The 23,855-nt window shown below is 40.2% G+C and overlaps 1 protein-coding gene across 4 annotated transcripts in view; it reads left to right on the forward strand.

The window, feature by feature from the left end:
- Positions 1-23,855, forward strand: part of DISC1 (DISC1 scaffold protein) — a 403,772-nt gene that overhangs the window by 149,022 nt on the left and 230,895 nt on the right. For 3 of the 4 annotated variants that reach the window (XR_005214467.1, XM_037820932.1, XM_037820929.1), the window contains exons 7-8: positions 16,796-16,850; positions 21,393-21,495. Coding sequence is in view for 3 of the 4 variants with exons in the window: in XM_037820932.1 (XP_037676860.1) it covers positions 16,796-16,850; positions 21,393-21,495 (158 nt within the window). In the remaining variant the exon portion in view is untranslated. Of the gene's footprint in view, positions 1-16,795; positions 16,851-21,392; positions 21,496-23,855 lie in introns of those variants that run through there. The other variant, XM_037820937.1, reaches the window with a different exon arrangement.

Here is a 23,855-nt window from a genome sequence, read left to right on the forward strand (position 1 = left end):
AGGGTCAGTATCTTCTGGCTGGCTGGCAATCTTTGGGGTTCCTTGGCTTTTCTGTTACATGGCAATGCACGTGGTAATGTCTTCTCTTTTCTCCTCCGGGTTCCATTGACTTCTGGCTTCTGGCTGCTCCCTGTGGCTTCTCTCTCTGTCTGACTTTCACTTGGCTTATAAAGGACTCCAGTAATCTGAATCAACCTGATTCAAGTTGGGTAACGGTTTAACCGAAGTATCATCTTGAAGAAATCTTATTTACAATGGGTCCGCATCCACCAGAATGCAGACCAAGACCAAGAACATGTCCAAAATGTGGTACACAAGTCAGTCCACCACAACGGTAATCTCAGTTTATGACACTGTCAGAGAAATTGGATGTGAGGCTGGCTCTTGAACATGGTGCAATGCCATCATCCCCAAATCCTAGTATTCCCACTGAGATCACACAGGCTTCAGGTCAGGAACAGCCTCTCACTTTCCTGTGCTGAGGTGACTATAGGAAAATATGGATATCATACTGGCTTATAGAAACCCAAGGGCATTGTGTAGGAGGAAATCTTAGGAATATAAGGACAGAGAGTTGCATGGGAGGAAAAGAGGGAAATTACATGGGTGGCTCAGAGATAGAAAATGGGCAGTTAAATGACTAGTTAATAAAAATGACTTTCCTCATGGTGAGGATGTTGTGTAGCTGCATTCAGCACTGGGTGTGAGGTGTTTTAGTTCCCTGGCTGCTAAAACGAATGGCATATTATGGGTTGGCTTAGACGATGGGAATTTATTGGCTCACAGTTTTGAGGCTAAGAGAAGTCCAAAATCAAAATGTCAGCAAGGCGATGTTTTCTCTCCAAAGACTGGAATTCTGGGTGTGGCTGCAATTCTTGGTCCTTGGCTTTTCCATCACATAGCAATGCACTTGGGCGGTGTCTTGTTTCTCTTCTCTGTTGCGTGGACTTCCAGCTTCTGGCTGCTCCTCGTGGCTTCTCTTTCCATGTCCAATTTCCTTTGCTTATAGGGACTTCAGCCACATTGCATGAAGACCCACCCTCATTCAGTCTGAACTAATAACATCTTCAAAGGTCCTATTTACAAATGGGTTCACACACACCAGGGATTAGGGTGAGGACCAGGGGTTAAGACCTAAACATGCCTTTTGTGGGGGACATGATTCAGTCCCCAGCAGCAGGTGGCATTAGATTGTTCCCTACTGTAAATGTCAATAGGAAAAACCCATTATCATTACATGGGCTTTCCGTTTGAGAAGGAAGACACACCTTTTTGGGCTGCAGCATTGACTCATAGAAATGGAGCATTTGGAAGGAGTCTGATGTAGAGGCTTATGACTTAACAGATCAAAGAGGTTGCTTGGTCCCGTATTTTTAACTAATTTAACTTTTGTTATGTAATATTGATTTATCTTTTAGAAAATGCTGACCTGTGGGGTATATTCAGTAAGTACACAGTCAGAAAAGTCCATCAGATATGTATCATTAGCTGCCTTTGTTGTTCACGAGAATAGTCCCTTCTTAGGCCAGACAAGGAGCTCAAGGAAAAATGTGAAATAGAAAAATCATGAAGTCTTATGGAGAGAGGTTGCAGAGGCTAGTATTGTCATAAAAATCTGGAGAAGCAGACCACTCAACTTCATAACTATTATTATCATCATCCATATCATCATCCATAAAGATTTTCATAGAGATCATAAACTCAGGGTGCTGTCTGGGAAGATGATTCTGATTTACCCAGCTCAATAATATGCAAGTTCAAAGGGAAGGATAGTCTTTTTTTTCCTGGGCAAACCATCATTGAGCTTGAAAGAAAGCTTCCAAATAACAATTGGCATTTTTTGAGCATATTACTCATGGAAACTTGTGTACTTGCCTGGAGTTATCATTTCTGACCTTGGCTTGTTGAGAATCCTCTGGCCCATATTGGAGAAGGGCTAGAAGTAGAAAGGAGTGTGCTTTTTATTTAGGTATTGTAATAGAAATCAATTCAACAGCTGGAATTTTCCGATGGCTGTGCTTTGGATCAAATATCTTAGCAGGATGGGGTGAATTGTTGCCTTCCCAGGGACACTATAACTGCCTTTCGATTAGAGCCAACAAGAATGGCTCTCTTCCAGTGGACAAAAGGTGATCATTTCCTTTAAGCATCTGGGGTGTCTGGAACTCCACAGGATGGTTCTTGGTAGAGCAGGGGATGTGAGAAAGGACAAGAGCTACTTGAAAGATAAGTTCATTTGAATTTCCCTCATTCCTGGAATTACAACTACTGGGTTTTAAAACAAACTCGTTGTTTTCTCCTGAAGGTTCCTCCTTTCATGGGAGGTGCCTAGAAGGACTTTAACCCTGTGATCTTGATTCTCTTCCCACATTAAATCAGTTTCTCCAACCTCCATCCCATGTTGACTCTGGTCCCATTCTCCCTAATGGAATTGGGGCACTGGGATAATGGGGGAGGGGAAAGGAAGGAAGTGACAGTTTCCCAGGTCTTCCATGGGCCACAACCCATGCTTGTGGGAAGTGAGGTTCAGTCTATTTATTTGGCATAAATAGAGGAAAGTTGTGATTTGTAGTTCATCTCCTTCCTGTGCAATTAGCTCAGCTTCTACTGGCTTTTTATTGGTATTATATGTCTTGGAAACCAGGTGGGCTGTGGGTTGTGACCTTTTGTAGCATGCAAATGGCTAAATTTCAAGTGAGGCAGGAATAATTATAGTCACAACAACAGTGATGATGTGGAGGGCTGCACATTATATTTTCTAATGTATTTTAGAAGTGTTTGACTGGTTTGTGTTAGTCTGTGACTGAGTTCTTCATTTCTTAGCTCCTGGAATTTGAATTTTTCATGCTTCTTGTGAAATGTGTTCTGGCATCTTAGGGATGAATCGTCTCTGGTTGTATATTTGGAAGAAACATGTCACATCTTTTTACAAACTGTTGGCACAAGCTGTGAAACAAACTCAAACCTCAGTTTGCAGCAAGGCTGGCTGGGCCACCGTGGAGCAGCTGGGAGCCTCATTTAGCAGGGCTGGGCTGCAGAGGGCCGTGGACCTCAAACCACATCTGCTGCTCAGAGTTCCCACCGAGGGGGACCGATTCTTCAGGCATCCCCATCACACCATGCATTCAGCTCTGCAATGAGCAGGACAGGCATACATCAGGGCTCCATTCAATTGAGATTTGAAATAATGAAATTCAGCACCTGGCAATCGACTGGAAAAAAGAAAAATCAATAGGCCCACTTCTCCTCCTATATACATATCTTATAACAGTGAAGAGACACAGCAAAACAGCATGACCTGAAATGGAAAACAGAATCCCATCCAGAAGGAGCGCAGTAGAGAGTGGAGTGTTTGCGCGGAGGGAGATGTGTGTAAGGCTTGCTGTCCCGGGAATGCGTCCCACGTCACTGTGTGCGGTGAATGTGTAAATGGGCGCTGGACAGCGGTGTCAAATTGGGGTGATGCAGAGACTTAAAGAGAGACGTCTTTGAAGCATGTCAGTCGCCAAGTTACTTCTCTGTTTTTTGTTACTGTTCTTTAATCTCCACCTCAATTTTTTGTTTTTCTTTTTTGTCTGTCTTTGCCTTTCACCTGGTTGGTTTGTCAAAAAGTATGGCTTTGTAGAACTAACACCAAAAATCATCTAGAGGAAGAGGAGAGCTTTGTGTTGCTAAAGCTGCTGTTTCCATAGATTCTGGCTTTTATTATTATTTTTTAAAGCAGACAGCTTGCTTTTGCCAGGAATTCATGAGGCAGGTAAATATTTGCACAGAAAGTTAACACAGTGAGATATTTATGTATGAGACCTGATGGGTCCTTGTAGTAAGACTTCATTGTTTACGCAGTATCTGCAGTGTAGCCTACTGTGGGTGTGACCTGTCAACTCATTTATCAGGTCCGCCCAAATTATTTAGATTTGTTATTATAATTATGACAAATTAATTTTAATATCTCTATTGTTACTAAATGCTCATTTTTGCTCACAATAACCCTATTAAGGTATACTGGGCAACTAGTTATATGCCCATTTTGCACATGAGGCTGCTGAAGGTCAATATGAAAACAGCATTAAGTATCCTAACATCTTTTGCCAATTTTTGATATGGGAAGCAAGAGATGGTTAACACTGACAGCTTGAAAGAAACCAGGGCTTGAAAGGAATGCTTAGTCAAGCAATGGGAACAGTCCAGCTGGGCAGAACATGGGATTCTGTGGATGCAAGCAAAAAACACTGATGTTATCCCAGGCAAGCAATGGTTATTTCTGGGCAACACAGCTTACCTGGCTTGATCTGAGAGGCAGAGGACATTAGAGTAAAGGGGTCTCTAAAACCAGGCAGCAAGGGGAATACCAAGCAGGTGATTGGTTCAAGTCAGAGAGGTGGTTCAGCAGTTTTGAAGGAAGAAAGCTAGCCTTATAGAAGAAAGAGGAAGAGCAAGGCCCATCCCCAGTACTAGAGGGACTGGTATTATGGTGTATGATATGAGGGGTGGAACTAGATGATGCTGAAGGTCCTTTCCAGTTCTAAAAGTCTTTGTACTTCAGGATTTTGTGAATTAAGATAAAATAAACTGCTTTTCAGAAGCAACAATTCTGTTCCTAACAGCTGAAAATAAGTTCCACTGAAGTCTTTTGAGTGGGCTAAGATCATCCACAAATCACAGTGCTTAAGTGTGATTTCTGGCCTCCATGATGCTGAGGTAATAGATGTTTGCTGTTTTAAGCCACCAAGGTTATGGTAATTTGTTACAGCAGCCACAGGAAACTAATACAGTCTTTGAAAAAACAGGAGCCTGACTTCTGTTTTTCATTGACTGTATCTGAGAAAGTCAAGGTAGGAATCTATAGATGGTTAAAAAAAAAAAAAAAAAAAGTCTTTGTTTTGTGCTGGAATAAAATTTGCTATGATATTTGTAGAAATATAGAAGAAGGGAGGATGAAAATGTGCCTATATGTTTTTAAATGTTGTATACACCTTTTTGAATTCTCCATGCTTTGCTTTCTTCAAGGAGTTTTCAACATAGATCCAATATTAGTATTAGTATTATTTTGGTAGCTCTTCTCTGGAGGCTTATAATTTGGAGTCATCCATTCCTCTTCTGTAATTTATATTATCAGTTTAATTATTTTCCAACCAGAGCCCCATGGATTTTCAAAAATCAGACATAGTAATCTTGAAATGACTGTAGCACATTCTCCTAAATGTGGGCTGCAAGTGGCATGAGTGCATGTGGCTTATTTTAAAAGCCCTTCTTTTGGTCAATTTCAATTTTATTTTCCATTACTATCACTTTGAGCACTGCTCAGTACTTAATTTCTTTGCAATTTGGGTATTATCTATAATCCTCTAATCTTGACCTACACCAACAATGTTTTCCTGTTTGTAGGTCATATGCTATCATGCCCCACTTTAACTTTTAGAATGTAAATTTAATAAACCAGACCCTGAACCAACCCTGAGGGAGTCCGGGGGTTTAGGAATCCTCCAGGAGAAGGTGGGAATTTACTTTGCTCAGAGGGACCCTTCTCAGGTGACAGCTGGGAATGTCCTGGGTCAGCAATGCCAGCCCATTGTTTCCTGGGAATTCAATCAGATCAGAGCACTTCTTTCCAAGCTGCTAAAGGGGTCATAAATTTACCTTGTGCTGCTGGGATGATTTGAACCACACTATCTCTGTATTTCCCTTAAATGCTTGGAGGAGTGCCCTGCTTCTTAATTGTGGGTTTTTTTTTGTTTTTTGTTTTTTTTTTGCATTGGTTTTGGCTGCCACTGTAATTACTACTTTGTACTTCCTCTTTGGCAAATTTCCTCAGCTTCGTCTTTGAGTCATTGATATTGCTGTTGGAATTCCTTATTCAGTTACTTATTTAGTTAACTGCGTTTTCCCCTACTGTTCATTCATTTTATACATCAGTGGTCTATTTTTGTCTTCTTTATTCAATAATGTGTATAAATTCTTAGTCTAGTTATCCATTGAAAAATTTTATGAAATTTGTAATATTCCCTGGTTTCAGGAATCAAACTGATCTGTGGCTTTGTCAACAGATTTTATATGAAACCTGAGAGAATTGCAAGGTTGGAAATGTTTCTGCAGACGTTGGCTGTGCATATGCTTGTTCTTAGCTAGACAGCAGATAATTAAAGATGATTCAGAAGAGCAGAATAAGCCCAAAACAAAAAGTAAACCTTTCCTGCCAAATTCATAGTTTTGGAAAGGGTGCATGTTAGACATTTAGGAGAAATAGCATACATTTAAAAAATTAATGTTAATTAGAAATGCATACAGTCAAGTGTATTTCTTAAAAATCCACGGGAGCAATTGGACATTGGACATTACTTTTTCAATAATCAGAATTAGGGTGGCAGTGATTGAAAAGTAAATCTGAAGTTGCCTTTGGATCGCTTAACTGAATAAACCTGGAGACAGGGTCACTTCTACCTTGGACCAAATTGTAGTGTTTCAAAGATTGAACTCACAGGAGTTTTCTGGAGAAAAAGTGAGGGAGCCCAATTACTGAAATTACTGAAAATACATTTGTATGATTAGAATAGTTGAAAGTGTGGAGCCAGCTGGTTACCAGTCTTCAAAAAAAAAATAAGGTCAGTAATTTGTTTCCATATTGTATGTAAAATAGCAACATTAAAAAACTGGTGTGGGCTTGGGGAGGAGGGGTAGAAAAAGTAGTTATAATTTGAACATAAGGTAGTTCATATTTTTGACTCTTGCTCCAATTTCTTCTTTAATAGACAACTGAAATCTCTTACAGACAAAATGTCTGTAAAGTGAAATGTTTTTGGCACGAGTATCGTTTCAGTTTGGTGTAAGATTTTTTTGAGACAGTGAGAAAGATTTAGTTAATTAGCACTTGGGTATTTGGATAAGCCAAGTACCAAGTTAGTTGAAAACAAAGCTGCGATTTTTGATGGAACTGGACTTAGAAATAAGCTGTAATGCTGTAATGTGAGGCAGAGTTTCCCAGTGGAGATGGGAATTGGCGAGAGATAGCGTGGGGCAAGGGTCTGTGTGTGTGTGTGTGTGTGTGAGCACGCATGCACATACACTCTGTCTTACATCAGCATATTTGGAAAATTCAAAAAAGAATCCAGTAATTTCAGTTTTAAGATGCCTTTCCTTTGCTCAATACTTTCACATCAGCCCTCTGATCTCAGGAAGTCCTTTTCAAGAAGAGGTTGGAAACCTTGTGTGTTCCTTCTTTTTTTTTTTTTTTTTTCTTTTTTAGGAGTACTTGTCTGGGTTATTTAGATGTATTTCATTATAAAAGGAGCTTATGGTCCTATGAAATATATCTCATTCTCGGTTTGCTGAGTTGGTTGGAGAAGTTGGATTTTACTAAAAACACTCGAGTATCAGAGTGTAGCATCCTAGTTAAATTTTAGACATGTGATCCCTGAAATTCGGAGAAAGATCCAGTAAGGATATGAGTCACTATTGTGATCTATATCCAGAGAAAGAATCAAAGTGCTAAAAGTTCAAGTATTTTCCTGGCCCATTTTGCTTTGATTATTTTATTTAATCTCCTTTGTCCTGAAAGGGAAACATCAAATATATTTACTTCACCTTAATTAAAAATTCAGGTCCCTGATTTATATTAGGTTACTCTAAAATATTTTCTTACTGTAATACAGGTATGGTATTAGTATGCATGACTTATTAAAAATCTTTATATTCTTATATATTCCCAATATCTCCCCCAAATCAGCTGTTTGATGAGTACGAAGGTGAGTGTCTATCAGGTACCCAGGGCTATTGTCTGGCCATGGAATGGAAAGATTAAGTGATTTGTCAGAGGAAGCAAGGAGGGTCAGCAGAGGAGCCAGAGCTTGTCCCCCTTGGGACAGGCTCTTTCCACTGTACCATACCACCTTTCCTGAGAGTAAGTATCTCCTATGACCAGCTTGAGTGGTTTTTACAGTAACATGAGATGACTTGTTCCTGATGAACATATTCACTCTGTGCTGCCTTTATGAGACCATCTGAAGTCAAGAGGAATTCTTTGCATTTTTGTTGTCTGTTGCTTAACTATTAATCTGTGCCCTATATATGTCCCAATGGTGATGTGACTTTATCAGCCTTGAGGATAGAAGGGTCCAAAGCAGGAAAAAGGCCAGGTAGATAAAATCTTGCATTTCATAATGCTGTTTTCACTGTCACTTTCTTATTTATTTGCCCTCCTACAGAAGATTAGAGGACTGAGCAGTAATTGGCAAGGTTGTTAATGTCAATGGATTCCTGTGGGGTTTTTTTTTTTTTTTTTTTTTTTTTAGTTCAAAACCCAAGTAGCTCCTATTCTAGAATAGCTGTCATTTTGCCCTTCCTGTCACTTCCAGTTTGCTTCAGTAACAGTCTTCAATTGTTAAACTTATTTTTACCAAACAAGAAACGTTGGGGATGGAGCTGGGAGTGGGGAAAGGGAAAAGGGAGAGGGAGAAAGCTGTTTTATGATGGAATTGATATTCTTCCTTTCCCATGGCTTTTTGCTAACATGGGACTTTAGCATAAGTCTACATATATACAAGCAGGAAGATGGATGGGTAACTGTCAGCAGAGAGCAGAACTCTGCAGAACTCAGTTCTGAGGGCTGAAAAACGTGCCTCGCTTGGTAAAAATGACAGGGATCTGGCCTATATTTCTACGTCTTTCATTAATGTTATCTGGCACTTTATATAATCTCTGTGTTTTTTAGAATCTCTAGATCTCTACAAATAAAATAGTATTAGTAAAAGAATCTTGAATAGCATGACAGTGAAAGAATCTTGAATGGTGGAACTGGAAGTTTCTTAGTAACAATCTAGTCCAACGTCCTCATTTGCAGACGAGGAAATGGAGTCCCACAAGAAAGTGACTTGCAGAAGTGTTGGTGGTGTGATTCTGAGTGTCATTAATGTTCTTTGGCAGCCCAGGCCCAGATAAAAGCAGGGACAGAGTTTGTTCTGCAGAGGCACGTTTGCCATCCTGGGTATGATTTCAATTCTAGTGGGCCAAGGCCGTGCCTCTTGGTGCCTGTTGCAAAGGGCCGTGTGGCTGGATAGTATTGGCAGGAGAAAGTGGGAAAATTGGTGGCTGATGAACTGCAAAAGAACACATGGGATGACAGTTTCTTCAGGACATGCTCTTAAAGGAGTCCATCCAGGCCCAACCAACATTTGTTGGGCCCAGGGCAAGAGAACAAATGGAGGTCCCCACCTTGTCTTCCTACCTTTGGATCTGTACCATGAAGAGTTTAGCATCTACACTTGTGGACACCTAGCCTGCCTGTCCAAGCGCCAGCCACACCAATCAAAATAACCACTGTAGAGTGGTCCATCCTTGGAAGGATGGCCAAGAGAAGAGGCCCTGGCGGGTTCTGAAAGTGGGCTCACAGCTCTTTGGGAAGGAAGTTCCGGGGTCGTGGCTACCAGGACCGGCTCTGGGTGGGCATGTTCTTTTCACAGAGAGGGAAAGGAGGGTCAGAGCAGGGCCCACTGATGTACAGGACTCAGGAAAGAAGCCCTCTTGCCTGGATCTAAGGGTGGAATTGGAAGTAGTACTAAGAGAGAGTATGGATTCAAGTTTGTTATAAGGCACTTGAGCTTTGCATCCCTGAGCGACAGTATCTGGAGAAACAGGAAGTAATACAGTTGTTGGTCGCTATTTGCCTGGGGCAGGAGATTCTTTAACCCAGTGGACTTGGAGGTGGCAGGGGAGTCGTCCAAGTGTGTGTCCTGGGAGGAGTAGCCTGCTCCAGGCCAGACCTATTGGAGGAGTTGTCAGGAGGCCTCTGTGGCCAGGGCAGAGCCAGGAAGAGGGGAGTTGTAGAAGATGCGGTCAGAAACATGATGAGAGATAGATCATGTAGGTTCTTCTCGATGTGGTCTTTACTCAAGTGTAATGGAGTGTTCTGAGCTGAACAGTGACATTTTATCTGATATGCTTTCAAAGGCTTGCCCTGGCTACAATCTTGAGAATAGACTGCAGAGGGATGGGGGTAAAAACAGGGAGACTAGTTCAGGGTTATTGCAACATTTCCAAGGAGAGAGGCTGATGGTTTGGGCCAGGATGGTCGCAGAACTGGTTGGACCAGTTCTTCCTTAGAACTGTTTCTTCTCACCCCTGAGTCACTGAACCAAAATTGCCTGGCTGATACTCTCCTGCATAAATGTCTTATTCTGGCCCTTGACCAAGCCTTGGCTTATACTCTCAAGATTAGCTGCTGTCATTGACTTAAATTCCATTTGCCCTCCTAATTATTATTGAAGAACAATCTGTCTCTCCCAAGAATCTTAACAATACACAAAATAGAATTTTATTACTGATATTTTTTGATATTAGCAGTAGCCTTCTTACGATCTTACAGGACTATTTAAAGGACCCCCTTTTCTTAACCTGAAGGTAAGGCAAATGTGAGCTCCTGTACTAACCCAGGGATCCTATAGCCATTTTTTTTATCAGACACATTCTCACACAGAATTTTCTTATAGTCACCATTGATAATGCTTAATGTCTGAAATACAGATAAAAACATTTATGTTCTGCACAAGTCTATTGCTGTAGTAGCTTTTAGTCTCCCAGTTGGGTGGGTTGAAAAATGAAACCATCTGTTAGTCTGAAGCCAACAAAAGAACCGTCTTGTCTTCTGTTGCCTCACTGCTGCCATGTGGAGTATCAACTTTTCTTTTTCTTGGAACTTCCAGCACCAGTATGTAAGATCTTAACAGCATATGTAATTAATTGTACTATTAAAAATTGAAAGTCTCCCATAAACTTGTATTCTTGTTCACTTTGAGGGGAAGGGTAATTTCTCTCCTTAGTACCCTGATGGCCTAAGACCCCCAAGCATGCTTGCTTGGAGAGAAGCATCAAAGGAGAAGGAATTATTTATTTTGTCACTGAAGAGGGGCACAGATGTCTATTCTACCTGTCTTCTCTGAGGCCAGAGGTTGGAGGTGGCAGATCTTCCTCCTTGCCAACAGTTCATGTTCCCGGACATTGGTAGATACCAGGCGTGATATAAAGTAATAGGACTGACTCTTGAAAAAAGTCATCCGAAGTCATGAATCCCATGGAATGTTGTTATCAAAGCAGGGGCTTGTTTCTTCCATCCATGATTTCATTGCTCAAAACATTTTTGGAATCTTTCAATTGGGTTTGCATTCAGAATCTGTGGCATTTTTTCCCCTCTTTTTTTTTGTTTATTAAAGCATTATTTACATACAAAACAATTCACCAATTTTTAGATGTAAGCTGGCTGCATCTTAGTAATGTATGCAATGTAACATACATTGCCATAAGCAAGTCTGAAATAGTTGCCTCCCCCTAAAAAGTTTCCTTGGGTCCTTTTGCACTACTCAATTGTGACTCTGGGCCCAGGCCCACCTGCTACAGATCTGTTTTTACTGCAGCACATTCTTATACCATTACATCAGCTTTTCAAAAGCATCCTTTGTTGAGGATGGATTTGCTACTATGATTTGGATATTAGTTTGTGAGTAAAGAATAATGTATGTTTACAAAGAAATGATATTGGTTGTACTGTAAATTTAGCGTGATTCTAAAATAGAAGTTTCGAAAACCAGACTGGACGAGGACAATGTCTTTGGAATAAGAACGTAGCTTCCCAGGAGAGGTAGTGAAATTTAGTGGTTAGGAGACCAGACAGCTAAACTGCCTGGGTTACCATCTCGTCTCCCCTGTATCCCAGCTGATTAACTCAGGGTAAGCTACTTAGATTTCCTTTTAATAGAGCTTTCTTGTCTGAAAATGTGGATAATGATAGTACCTATTTCACGAGTTATAATGAGAATTTAAAAGGCTAATATATGTAAAGAATTTGGAAGAGTGCCTGGCACGTAAGAACTCACTAAATATTTGATTCTGTTATTCCTAGGATGACAGCTTGGAAGGAAGACACTCATTTGAGTAAATTAGGACTGGTTTGTTCATTGAAACATATCTTCTAATTCATGGGGTAAACTTATGTGTTTCCTATGGCATAATTTGATCTGAGAGGACAGTTCTTATTTGTCATTAACAATATGCAAGATTAAAAGAAACACAAGGGGTAGTTTTTTTTTTATTTTGAATTTTATTGAGATATATTCACATACCATACAGTTATCCATGGTGTACAATCAACTGTTCACAGTACCATCATATAGTTGTGCATTCATCACCCCAATCTATTTTTTGAACATTATCCTTGTACCAGAGAAAGTGAAAATAAGAATAAAGAAACAAGAGTAAAAAAAGAACACCCAGATCATCCCCCCCTCCTACCCTATTTTTCCTTTAGTTTTTTTTTCGCCATTTTTCTACTCCTCCGTCCATACACTGGATAAAGGGTGGTGTGATCCACTTGGCTTTCACAATCACATTGTCACCCACAAGGGGTAGTTTTAATCATTGAAGTACATGTAACTGTTGTTTATCAATATTTAGATCTATTTTGGTGGTTTCCAGTTTGTGTTCCTGATCATGGGCTTATGAATTGGGAACTACAATGGGATGATGGTAGGATTCGGGGAGGGACATCAATATGATGTCATTTGTACCCTAGGCCAGCCGCCCATCTCAATCAGAACAGATCCACCATTGTCTGGTATATATATTACAGTTCTGTGTAAAATTTTTTTTGAAATATTTCTCCTATAAAAATTAGTTGGAAAACCACTAGCATAGTATATAGATTATTCATGTTCTTCTGCCCCTGCCACGGCTTTCATTCTGTGTATACCCCAGGGATGCAACTGATGTTAATATTAGTCAGAGCAAAACATAATTAGGAAGGTAAATCTACTGCAAAAAGTAATATAGCATAAATTACATAAATTAAGTATAAATCAAATCAAATATAAAACAATGCATTCAATTATTTGCATCGCTGCCTCCCCCCCCTAACATGGATATCTGAGAAGACTAATTTTCTTTCTAGGATAGTACCAGATCTGAGCCAAGATCAACGAACTATGTCAACCCCTGCTAAGACAGTATTTGACCTATTTTTTAATTCCGTATGTTAGGTATTAGCTAAGGACACTACCATTTTGGTTTGTGAAAATTTCATTATCAGTAAGTGGACCCACAACCTGTTTTCTTAATTGTTAATGTGTGAAATAGTCTTTGTGTGTGTCTGTGAACATCTATTTATAGTACATTATTATGTACTCATTTAAGTTCCATTTTGTGGTGAAGCATTTATTAGAAAAGCTATTAGTTGAATGGGCTCCTACAAGTCTGGCAGGGAAAATGCATTTCTGCCTGAGAAAGGTTTTAAGTTTGGATATTAGCAACTCGAAGCTGGCACTGCTACTAAAACCAGAGGCAGAACCACCAACAGGCCCATCTTTGACATCTTTCCTCCTTCATTTCCTTCCTACATCCCAAGTGTCTTGGTTCTGCTCCTGGTTGTCCAGTGCTCTCCATGTTGGCGTGACATTTAGACTTCCCTTCCCTCAAAGGGCCCAGTGTCCATCCATCCAGTGTCTAGAATTCTACAGACAGGACTCCAAATATTATTTTCCATTGTCCCCATTGAGTACAGTAAGTTTTGTCAGACTGTGACTCCTGAGTTGAGAAAAATCTGGTGTCACATACCCTGCCCTTTGTCAACTGTCATCTCCTCCATTTGGGTTGATTTCAGCTAGACGGAAAACTCTCCTCTGTTGAAAACAGGTCTGAAGTGTGAATGACTTCGGTGAGATTGCACCTGCACCAGTTCCAGAGTATTTGCAACTGAAAATAGTTTGCATATACTGGAAATCATAAGTTCATGGTGGTGATAATAATCAAAAACAGTTCTTACAATTGAAGAAGTACAACAAAAACAAATCAGCACATTGACAGCTTAGGTTTAATGTTTTGCAACCTCTGCTGTAGAAACTTTCCTTGGCACACCCTGTTCCCATACCCCAGAAAACCTGATATTCCCCTCCTACAGGCCACCAGTTTACCAAATAACCACATCTCTTCTAGCACCTATAACTGTTTCTAGCATTTTCTTTCATTTTTGGGCCCCTGTCTAGCAGCAGTGAGCAGCTTAGGTCAGGGAACATGTCTGTATGCTCCAGATTCCTGATTTAATAAGTGCAATAGATATTGGAAGAAAGAATGAATTCATGAATGAATGAAAAGATCTAGGTCAGATGATCTCAGTCTTTTTCAGCATCAACACAAACAAATGACTAAATTCTGACACTGTGTCATTGTATTAGGGTGGGTATTAGAAAAAAAAATCTTTAGACTCTTTGTTTTCAGATATTTTATTCCTTACTTTGTAAAATAAGAAAAACTGTATTCTATCAATTTTAAAAAATAAGTTGACCTATGTTGGTGGCTCAATTCCCTTTAAATCAGTGTTTAAACCTTACACAGGACCAACTGTATACTATGAGCCCCAGTTCCTTTAAGGACTGTTTTTTTTTGGTTTGTTTTTTTTTTTTTTAAATTCCTTGGTGCCCTGCTGAGCCCTGGGCCTCAAAATAAAAAAGAGGGTGAATAAGCTTCCAGTGAGAATCTAACTGGACCAAATGGTTCACACAGGTGAGTTGTGAGAGATAAAGTTAAATAGGGGAGTGATTACTTGTCCTAGGGAGGGAGGGAGAAGGGTAAGGGTAGGGGTCTGTGTCAGTAATATTTATTTGTTTATTTATTTAGGGGAAGAGAACCAAAGTGAGTCTGGAGAAAAAGTTAATATTTAATTTCGGTGGTAGTAAATAACATGTTATATTTTCAGTGTATATCATTAAAAATAATTTTTAGAGGGATATCATGGTAAAGCAATAGTTAGTGTCAAATGCCAGGCTAAGGAGTTTGAGGCCTTATCCCACAGGCAATGGGAAACCATTAAGATTTTGAGCAGGAGAGAGGTATGAAAGAAATGATTTTTTTCTGGAAAATTAATTGCGCAGCCCTATGAGAGATAATTTGGAAGAGGAAAGACTGAATGTGGCAAAACCAGGCAGGCCCTACAGCAGAAATCCAGTTGTGAGGTACAAGGCACTGCAAGAGAGTGGCAGAGGTCAGGGGGGAAAGAAGGGAGCTGGGGGAAGGAAGCAGGTTTGGGAGAGATGTTCCATTGCCAGGCAAACGTCCACCAGAACATGGATGAAGTGTGAAAAAGTGAGTAGAGAAAGTTCAGGGCCCAACTATGGATTCTGCAGACATTTGCCCAATGGTGACCGTTTTACTTTAGACTGGAGGGAATTCCCTGAAGGAAAAAAGTATGAACAGAGAAGAGCAGGGTCTCAAAGACTGACCCTTGGGAATATCTTCTAGAGGAAGAGCATTCTCCAAAGGGGAAAGTGGGTAAGTATAAAAGTGTGGTGCCATGGAGGCCATTAGAAGCAAGTAAGGGGTGGGGTGGGGCAGACTGCACTATTGGTGGTAGAAAGAAATTGGAAACATCCTAGGTAACTAGGAATTCAGATCTGATTTGGTAGGTGCTGGTACTTTCGGTCTTTGAGCAGTGAAGGTAACTATTCAGATAGTTGATGGTTAACAAAAGAAAGTGACAAAATGATTGTAATCAGTGTGACTATAAAGCTGTAGGTAAAACAAACAACAAACAACCCAAACAGCAACTAAAAGATCAATGAAAAACAGACTCCAGACTCAAGGTCATTAAGTTCTAATTTAAGGTAGAATATAAAACTGAGTAATCTCTAAGATTTAATTTAAAAAAATGCAAAGCTATAGAGAGAATATTACCTGTTGCAATTTTAACGGTGCTACTTAATCCGCTTCCTGCAAACCAAGGGGTGTCAAATGTTTCATGAGTTCAAAAGACCCATTTAAAATTTCCTAAATCACTGAAAAAAATTCATATTTTCTCATACAAAACTTGCTCCAGAGTCTGAGAAGAGGAAGACAATGACATTTTTTGATGGGTAGAGAGGAAATGAATGCAGCCCTTGGCCTCTCCTCTCTCCTCTCCCTCTTCCATCACATTTTCTGAGCACTTACAGTTCATTTTCTACCTCTTCCAGTAAGTGTTCCCACCAATCCCCTAGTTTAAATTGCTATGCAATTTACTGCCTCCGTTGCTCGTTTGGAGACAATATTCTGCCTTGTGACAATTTTTTATGTAGCAGCTTTCCCCTGGCATTTGGTTTATATTCCTCTTACAATAATTGTTTCATCTTGTTTTATATTAAGTTTGATTGTCTGCATGTATTTCTTCTCCATTATATAACAGCCTCCTTGAGAATACTATCTGAGTCATAGTTACACTTATATTTATTTATGTTTTCCTTCATTCATTCATTCTACGTGAGTTGACTGTGTGCCTACTAATAAGCTTCAGACATTGTTTTAAGCACTAGGGCTACTTGAGTAAACAAGCAGTTGCTGCCCTCATAGAACTTATATTCCAGTGGGGAGAGAGAGAAATTGCATGAATAAATTAATATGTGTGAATAGTGTTCAAAGTAAAATGAATCAGGTAAAAGCCCAAGAATAAGGTGGTGCTATTTTAGATATACTTTGAATGTGTGTTTCTCCTGTCTGCTTTCTACCTCAATGCTAGATGCAGACAGCAATCCATTATACAGTATATAATGACCTGTTAAGGACCACCCTGTGTAGACCATTCTTGGAAGGTGGTTATAGGAACCCAAGTTTTAATCTTTCGCTGCCAGGCACACACCTGGGTTGCTCTTTTCCCTTATCTTTCTTAATGTTCTTCTTCAGTCATTTGGCTGATGGAAGTTTTGTGGTTCTTGGTGTCCTATACCTATATGTGGTGGTATATAACTGTGGTTACTCAAGAAGACCAATGTTCTCTTTCTAATTCTTCTAGCCTCCAGGAAAGGATAAAATCCCTCAGCTTGTCACTTAAAGAGATTACTGCTAAGGTACGTACCTTTATAGTCCCATTTTCTAAAGAGGCCTCTGAAGTTTTCCTTTGACTTAATTTCGTGTCTAAATCACAGAACAACTGAACTCAGGCTGAGATGCAGGCATCATAAAGCCATTTTGCAGGACAAGCAGATGATCCAAAAGAGTCAGGTGCCAAGTTGCTTCCAGCTTTTGAGATTCTGACTTGCGGTCACCCCAAATTGACTGACTTGGCCTTTGCTTAAGGGAGAGCTGTCAGTTTTAGGAAATGGGAAAGGACCACTGCTGTGCTCAATTAAATGCCTTTGCTTAAAAAGGCTTTCAGGATGGGAGTAATTATGGGAAATTAATTACTTTTCCTCTCAGGAGGGCAGGGTTCAAGTTGTTCACAAACATAGGGAAATAGTGTAGAAAGTGATCGTTTTTGAGTTTTAGAATTTTTTGGTAGACATTAGAGTCATTTCACCTATTTTATCTGCCATTAATGATTCTATATCAGGATCTTCGCTAATGTAGAGATGAACCCTCCTTCATTTTTCCCCGAGAGCATATGGTCAGTTAAATGAAATAGTCAATGTCCTGGTTAGTTAGGATAACCTCAGTTTATAAAACAAAAACACTTCCCTATAGAGATAGTTATATCAGGCTGAGTTTTTGACACACTGGGAAGGAAGTAAATTACTTTGTGAATTGTTAACATCTAAACTAAATTTTGTGGCAGAGAAGTGTGCATGAATCACGAATTATTTGTGTCAGGCCTGGGAACCAGGGGTGGTTATAAGATAGTCAAAATGTAAAAAGAACAGTTTGATGGCCAGCGAGTAAAGCAGCTGAGAGTGCACTGGCCTGGAAGGACTCTTGCCTTGGACTCATTTCCCAGGAAAAGAGAATCTTGGACCTCAGAACAGGAAGACACGCCAAATGCCTTGCAGATCACCACCACTAAGCATAAATTGGGGATGTATTGTTGGCAAAAATATGTATAGTTGCCCTGGCCCTTTTATCAGTTTTTGCATCCAATTCATTTCTGAAAACAACACTAAATGATTTTGCTGAAAAAATCACACAGCAGCAAGTTTGCTGGGTAATGATACCCTGCATAAAAGAAGACCTTTCTGTTAGAAATAAGTGATGTCAATGAGATGGGATCATGGCCAGGAATCCAGTGATGCCCCAAATCTGTTCTGCTATCGCTGATTGCTTCCCAAGAATGTTTCCTTAAAGTGTTAGAGCAGGATAAGACTCCGAGTTCCATTTTATTCTAGCAGCCTGAGGACCTGAATACAGAACTCTGGTAAAGGGCTGCCCATGGAGCAGGGCTTTTACTCTCCCTTTCTTCTCCTCCCGGAGATCTTTTGCGCTGCCCAACTGCAGGGGCCAGAGAGATTCCATCTTGCCTCACTGAGTTTGTTATATGAAGCAAAAGAGGAAGTGTGAGGGAGCAGAGCCTGAATTTCCACCTTCTAAGTCTCGGTGATGCTGCTCACTAGTATTCATGGCCCAATCACTGTCCACAACTCTGATCTTCAGGTGGAACCAGTAGGGAGCTGGGGAGAGGCAAAAGCTTCCTGGCATGGAGAGAGGTTGCAGAGGTATTCCCTTCTCTATGTCTTTACTGCAAATATGTGCCATTTATGTTTTATCAGGTGCTTCCTAATTTGTGTGCAGAATTAAAAGGTGGAAGGACTCTCTGGCATTTCAGTTTATTGACTATCTTCAGAATACAATGTATGTGTATTATTAGTGAGTCTATATATCTACAGGGACTATACCTGTAGTCAATATATCTACAGATGTGTCTAATACATAGTACAGGTGGTGTTTGTATGTGTGTGTATTTTATATGACTTTTATGTTGTGGACATGCATATATACAGATATTCATACAATATTGAGATGTGTCTCTAATCTCCAGCTACTGTTAAGGGTCGTTGGATTTGCCCAGATACCAAAAGGGGTTTGTTTTGTTGGCATACCTTCTCTGGTGCATTTACAAAAAAATTGTAAACCTTTTGTTTTTCCATACGATTAAGGAACACGTGTCTTAGATTTTAAAAGGTAAATGTAAAAGCTCCATTTCGTCATGAGTTCCTGAGGGTCCAATTTTATTTGGAAATAAAAAGGAGATGCAGATTTCCTGGGGGGTGTGTGTGTGAGCATAGGGCTGTATGTGTGCACCTGTGTGTGTGTGTGGGGGGGGAGTGGGGGGCGGGGAATAAGGTAGAGAAAGAGATGCTGAGCTATGTTAGTCCACAGAGAATTAAAACAAAAGTGTCAAATAACAGCACCACCACCAAAAAGTTTCTCTACTAGATTAACCAGTGACCTTGAGGTAAAAGACTCAGCTTGACAATACTTTCTTTTTAGTCATTTAGATCTGATACTCTTTAGATTCCTCCCCCAAAGAGAGACAGAACCTTCCTTATACTCATTATATTTCTTTGACTATTATAGGTTACCCAAACCAAAGGTAATTAATTAAGGGATAAATGAGATGGAAGAAATAGTTGGAAATAAATGTGATATCTGGAGATTGGTAGATATTAGATTACATCCAGCAGTGCCTGACAGAATGTATGTTGCAATTTAATAAGATTTAGAAGGGTTGTTTTATATTAATAGTGATAGCTGGAGGGATAGATTTGCTCAACAAAGGAGAAACTGACCCAATTATGATTAACAGATACCATTAACTAAAATCAGAAATGCTGGACATAAATTGGATGAGACATAAGAATTATGGTTGATGTTACAGAGTTGATGGCAGTATCCTCAGTCTTCCGATGACGGTCTTAGATGCACGGGATGGGGTGTGCCACTCATCAGGCATTGCACCAACCCAAGACATAGTGCAGGGGAGAAGGTGTCCTGAACACCGTACTTTCACTCCCTGTTCTCACATACTGACAAATCGCAGGGTCTCAAAATTAATCGCTTTGGACATGCAGAAAATCAGCATCACTGGTGCAAGCTTTAGTTCAGAGCTGCCAAACTGTCATCTTGATCAAGAGAGTGAGTTTTACAAGGAAATGTTGGAAAATTACAACTACTTAATGGAAAAGAACATGTGTAAGCCTTTGGAGAAATAGTGGAGTATTTTAGACAGGATGCATGAGGTCTCTTTTGATTCTAAAAATAATCTTAATTCATTCTGAGATAAGGAAAACATCTAAAGTTGTTGGTATCTAGCAGGATCAAGATTCTTCTGGGGGAAATTATTTATCTTCTCTGGGCTCTATGAACTCAACTGGATTAATTTTAGCCCTTGAAAGGAGTCTCAGATTTTTAGCAAGAAAAGAGTGATGCTTCTAGGTAACATCTTTTGTGCATAACCCCAAAATGTCTGCACAAATGTATTCATCTTTATTAAAGCTATTCATCCTTATAAAAGCATATGCTTTTGTTGAACTGGATGTTTTTCTAGGTAGCTTATGAATCTGAATGTAGCTAACAATTGAATATGAGGTTTTAGCCTTAAACAAAAGGAAAAAAAAAACGTGATGTTTTAGCCTCAAACAAAATCAAAGATAACCTAAAAGTATTTGGAAAAAGAACCTGAGATTTTTGCTATTTTTGAAAAAGCAGAGAAAACTGTAGAAAGTGTTTGGCATGTTATGGAAAAATGAATGATAAAACCTGTAAACCTACTGAGATTTTCTTGTCTGTTTTTAAAATCTGACTTGCTAGCAAGTATCTACCCTCAAAGTTTCCACTAGACAGCATCTACTAATAAATTAATTCAATGTCGCCTGCTGCTCTGCCCTTGCTCTCAATGGCCATTAATCCATTAATATCTTTATTTACTGCTTATTATGTGCCAAGCACAAAAAACGAAGTCCCCACTCACATAGAGCTCATATTCTAGCAGGGAGAGAGAGACAATATAAAAGCAAACAAATAAATGCAAATAGTGTGTCAGCTAGATAGGATGCAAGGGGAAAAAATAAATCAGGGTGAAGGAGGAGAGGGAGGATTGAGGGTAGTTGCTGATTTGTGTAGATAATCAGCCAGGCCTTTCTTCTCAGCTGACATTTGAGCAGAGCCCTGAAGAAGTAAGTGATCTGAGCCACCTGGGGCCAGAGTGTTAACACTGAGGGAACCAGAATGCAAAGGTTCTGAGGAGGGAAAAGCCTGAGCTGATTAAGTTACTTTAGTTTTTCTTGGCTTTCTACATTATGTCACTGTATCAGTTTTGTGCCCTGGGTGAGGTGAAAGGGTATAGGACCTATGCTTGTGATGTGTCAGTGTTCAGTTTGGTTTATTCTGCTTCCCCCTCCCCCTCCTCCTTCCCCCTCCCCCCTTCTCTCCCCCTCCTCCTTCCCATCTTCCTCCCCCTCCTCCTCCTCTCCCCCCTCCGCCTCCTCCTCCCCCTTTCCTTCCCCCTCCCCCTCTTCCTCCTCCTCCTCCTCCTCCTCCTTCTCCTGGCATTGTTACTTTTTAAGCGCTCTTTGTCACATCTCTTATGTACCTACAAACCCAGAAATCTCTGACCTGCTGCTCTGTGCCTTTTCATTTTTACCTGAATAAATGATAATCGGTGGCAATCTCTCTCTGTCTAGGTATGTATGACTGAGAGACTCTGCAGCACTCTGAGGAAGAAAGTAAATGATATTGAAACTCGACTGCCGGCATTGCTTGAAGCCAAAACGCTTGCCGTATCAGGTAACTGGAATCGAAGGAAACATGGAAGCAGTAGGACTAAAATAGTATGGCAACCGCCACAATATCTGACGTTCTGTCCTTGATTAACATCCTACTCGTTACTCGTCATATTCAGATACCTCAAAGCTTTTCCGAGAGCTTCACTATATACCCATGGAATAGACGGGGAGCATGATGTCCATATAAAGAAGTGGATAAGACTTTTTAAAGATACATATGCACCCATAATAGAAGGTATTCATTTAGGTTCCATATTTTGGATTTCCAGTTCCTGTTTCTTTAAGAGAACAAATGTGCTCTGTATGCCATAAAAATCCCAGCAGATATTGACATAGCATTATGTATCTGTGGATGCTCAGTGAGGATATGGGATTTTATTAACCCGTTCCTATGGAGGGAAGAATGATTACATGAAAGAAGTTGATGTACTCAAAGTCATTTAAAAATCTTGTCAGAGAACTTGGAGAATTCTTGGGAGATCATATTCCCTCCTTAATCTGGCAGTTATTATAGAATATATTTTTCATTAATTAGTAGGTTGCAAATAAGAGTCTCTGAAAACATTATCTTAACTTTTCATTTGAGTAGTGCCTTTAGATATCCTCTGCATTTTATTCGATTTTCGTAACAGCTATACTATGCTGGGAAGGTAGGAAAGATGCTGTGATCCCAATGAACAGCAGGGGAAACTGAGACCCTGGGATGTTTCCTTTGGTTAAGTTTGTTCAGTTAGCTAAGTGGTGGCAGATCAGGACTAGAGTCCAGGTCTCCTCACGGCTTGCGATAACATGGATTTTAGCCCAGTTATGTAACGATGGCCTCACAGTGTTCTCTGAGTTCTATAGGTTGAATGAGCCCACAGGTCATCAACTACAGAAGAATCATAAAAATTTAACAGAAAGGTAAAATAATTACATGTATGTGTGTTAAATGGCATTTTAAGAAGGAATACAATAATTGACAGCTTCTGCTCTTCAGATCATTAAACAACTAATGTTGGCAACTAATGAGCGATTTGGTCCCTGGTGCAGTCACGCAGATTATTTACAACCAGTAGAACATGGAAATGTGAGTGTGGGGCTTGGCTCTTAAAAGCTTCACATGCCATTTACTTGGAATTATGGCCCCATTTGCTAAGGGAAAAAAAAGAAGATAGAACACAGTCTTGCTTCTGAGCTAAGGCTTTTGCCTTTCTTAATCAATACATCTTTCCCAGGAATACAGGTGGATGTGTCTGTATTAAGCCCAAGGGAGGAGATGTGGAAATCAGGCAGCAGAGATATCCCTCACTCAAATCCCAGGGAGATTTTTAAGATGATACATTTCATATGGGGCCTGGGCTCTTTGATTTAGCTCTTTGATTGGCTGAGAAAATGGTTGAGGTCTGATCAGATGGGGCTGGGAATGGGAAACAGTTTTATTTTCAAACCCAGAAAGTCCCAGTTCCTTCATATTTAACAGTTTCTTCTTTAACTCCTGTCTCTTCTCCTGCATTTTATCATAGGGAGGTGAAGCCAGCGGGCAGGTTAAGCTGCATGAAAATCTCACTAGGAACTCTTTTCTGCATTCCTCAGTTGATAATGTTGCCAAACTTTCTGCCACTACATTACAAGGGTCCCCTTTCCTCCAGCTTCTGGTAATGTTTTTCTCACTTTTCTTTTAGCTTCATAACATTTTCTTGAGGCCCTTTAGGCTCCGCTGATACTGACTTCAAGGGCCTTAGACTCTGCCTGCCACCTGATCCTAAAGCCAGTGTCTCAGAGTTTAGATTTTGTTATAGCAGTGCCTCACTTCCAGAAACCAAAATCTGTTCTGGTTATCTACTGCTGTGTAATACACCATCTCAATTTAGTGACTTAAATCAATAACAGCCATTGATTTTACTCATGAATCTGAAAGGCTTGGCAGGGACAGCTGGGGGGACTCACATGGGGCTGGAGAACCTACATCCAAGATGATTCACTCATACGATTAGCACGTTGGTACTGGCTGTTGGTTTTTCTCTGTATAGGCCTCTCTGCAGCCAGTGTGGCTTTCCTACAGCATGGCTGCTAAGTTCCAAGAGTGAGTATCCCAAGAGATAGGAAATAGAAGTTTTAATTTCTTAAGGCCTGGATTCAGAAACTGGCATGCATCTCAGTTATCAATTGTTGTGTGATAAATTACCTCAAAACTTAGAAGCTTGAGATAATAGACACATTATCTCACACAGTTCCTGAGAGTCTAGAATCCAGGAGTAGTTTAGCTGGTGGTACTGGCCCAGGGCCCATCATGAAATTGCTGTCATGATGAAAGCCAGGGCTGTAGTCATCTGAAGGCTTGACTTGGGCTGGATGACCTACTCCAAGCTCACTCACGTG

Source organism: Choloepus didactylus, chromosome 2 (genome assembly GCF_015220235.1).
Source record: "Choloepus didactylus isolate mChoDid1 chromosome 2, mChoDid1.pri, whole genome shotgun sequence".
In the NCBI taxonomy this organism is placed as follows: Eukaryota; Metazoa; Chordata; class Mammalia; order Pilosa; family Megalonychidae; genus Choloepus; species Choloepus didactylus.